Genomic DNA, 2,033 nt, shown 5'->3' on the forward strand with positions numbered 1-2,033 from the left:
TGCTGTATGGATCGGGCGATCGATACAACAGAAAACCATCTACAAATAGCTAGGAAGACACTCCCTTTGACGCATTATCCTCTTACATGAGTTACTGATATGTTGGCCACGAGTGGTGGGTTCACATATCAGTAACTCAAAATCAGAGAATAGTAAGTTAGAGGATTTGTTTCTCTTACCCTTCCTCTATTTTGTTGTTGCTGCTATTTCCATCAAGTTAATTGGGGCTATTAGACCACTGCAAACTGATATGAGAATATCTTCCTCTGTATCTCGTCTCCTACCCTCGGTTGTCCGTCAGAGCTCGTAGTTTGATCTAATCGCAAGCCACAATTACTAGTACATCTTTTTTTTTTCAAGTTTAGAAAAAAGAACAAGTTTAAATTGAAGTTCGTCAAGTGAATTTAAATTTCAAATTTAATTTATGAATCCTATGATAAGAATCTGAGGTTTTAATGCCTGAATCATTAACAAATTTAGATTGATTCTTAGAATTAAATTGATTTTTTAATCATGAAACCCAAAATTGAAACATAAATCCCGAAGTTCAGATTTTTAAAATCTAGCTGATAGTCAAGGACCTCATCATATTTCATATATATCTACCTGATAATAATAATCTAATTAGGAGAACAAATAAATGCCCAAACATGAATAACCATAATGGAAAAACAGACAGTTAAAACAGAGGGACGACGACGACGCGAGCAACGACGTGACGCCAACCCAAACTCAGCTCGGTAATCAACCACGATCGAGTAGCTTGCATTCGCCTCGCCGGCGGCGACGTCGCCGCCGGCTAGACGCCGCCGCAGCGGTAGGTGATCTTGCACGTCCTTCCGACCCTCACCACGTACGTGTGCTGCGGCTTCACCAGGAATGGCGGCAGCCGCATCAGCGCGTCGCACACGCAGTCCTTGGACACCTCCTGCAGCCACCGGCAGCAGTCGCGGTACGCCCTCAGCTCCTCGTCGTGGTGCTCGTCGTGGTCGTGCTCGTGGTCGTCGTCGTCGTCATGGTGGTCATCGTCGTCGCCGCCGCCGCCTTCGTCGTCGTCGTCACCGCGAAGACGGCCGCGCCTGCCATGGCCGCGGCGCCGTCCGCGGCCTCCGCCGCGGCCGCCACGGGCGGTGCGGTTGCCGCGGTGGCCCGCGGTGTCGTTCCCGGCTACGGCGGGTGCGATCTGCGTGCTGCCGCTGCCGTTGCCCGCCACGAGCGCCGAGAGGTCGACCACGGTGGCGTGGCCACGGCGCCCGCGGTCGCGGTGGTGGCGGTGGCGGCGGCGCACACGGTGGTGATCCCCGCCGCCGTGGTCGTCACCGTCGTCGTCGTGGTCGTCGTCGTCACCACCACCACCGTGGTCGTCGTCGTCGTCGTGGTCATCATCGTCGTCGTCGTCGTCGTCGTCGTCGTCGTCATCATCGTCGTCGTCGTCGTCGTCGTGCTCGTCGGGGGGACTAGGCGGGAGGATGGAGCACGCCTGGCTGGCGATGGCGAACTGGCTGATGCAGAAGGCCTTGGCCTTGGACTGCGCCGCGACGGCCGCGAAGAGGGAAGGGAGGAGGAAGAGGACGGCGGCGATCGCCGCCGCTTGAAGCGCTGACGCCGCCATGGCCGGCTAGCTAGCTAAGCTATAGTGTATAGATAGCCGTGGCCTCACTCTCTGGCTAAGTGCCACTACTTATATATATATAAAGACTTAATTGTTTTCAAGTAGTTGGGTAACGTAACTTAACCAAGATATTGATTAGGGAGGGGGGGGGGGGTGAGAAGAGAAGCATGGTTAAAATTAGGTGCTTCATACCAGTGGCATGCAATGGGATACAAGGCTTTGTTCAGCCATGCCCATGGCCATCCTGTTGACATGCCCAGATGCACTCTTGGTGAAGGGTTAGTGACATTTTGGTTAATGGTTATGTGCAAAGAAAAAAAATGAGTGAAGTGCATGGACGGTGTTTAAACTTGCACAGATGTGTCATCTAGGTATCTAGACACTCAAAATACATTTTTGAGTCACCGAACTTGTCATGAGT

General features: G+C 52.1%; 1 protein-coding gene across 1 annotated transcript; it reads right to left on the bottom strand.

Moving 5' to 3' along the window:
- Nucleotides 1-545: 545 nt before the first annotated feature.
- LOC127768460 (uncharacterized) lies at nt 546-1,665 on the bottom strand. Its single transcript, XM_052294040.1, has one exon. The coding sequence runs from the start codon at nt 1,610-1,612 to the stop codon at nt 800-802; it is 813 nt and encodes a 270-aa protein (XP_052150000.1). The 5' UTR covers nt 1,613-1,665; the 3' UTR covers nt 546-799.
- Between the last annotated feature and the right edge of the window lie 368 nt (nt 1,666-2,033).

The sequence above is a fragment of the Oryza glaberrima genome, chromosome 3, assembly GCF_000147395.1.
Source record: "Oryza glaberrima chromosome 3, OglaRS2, whole genome shotgun sequence".
In the NCBI taxonomy this organism is placed as follows: domain Eukaryota; kingdom Viridiplantae; phylum Streptophyta; class Magnoliopsida; order Poales; family Poaceae; genus Oryza; species Oryza glaberrima.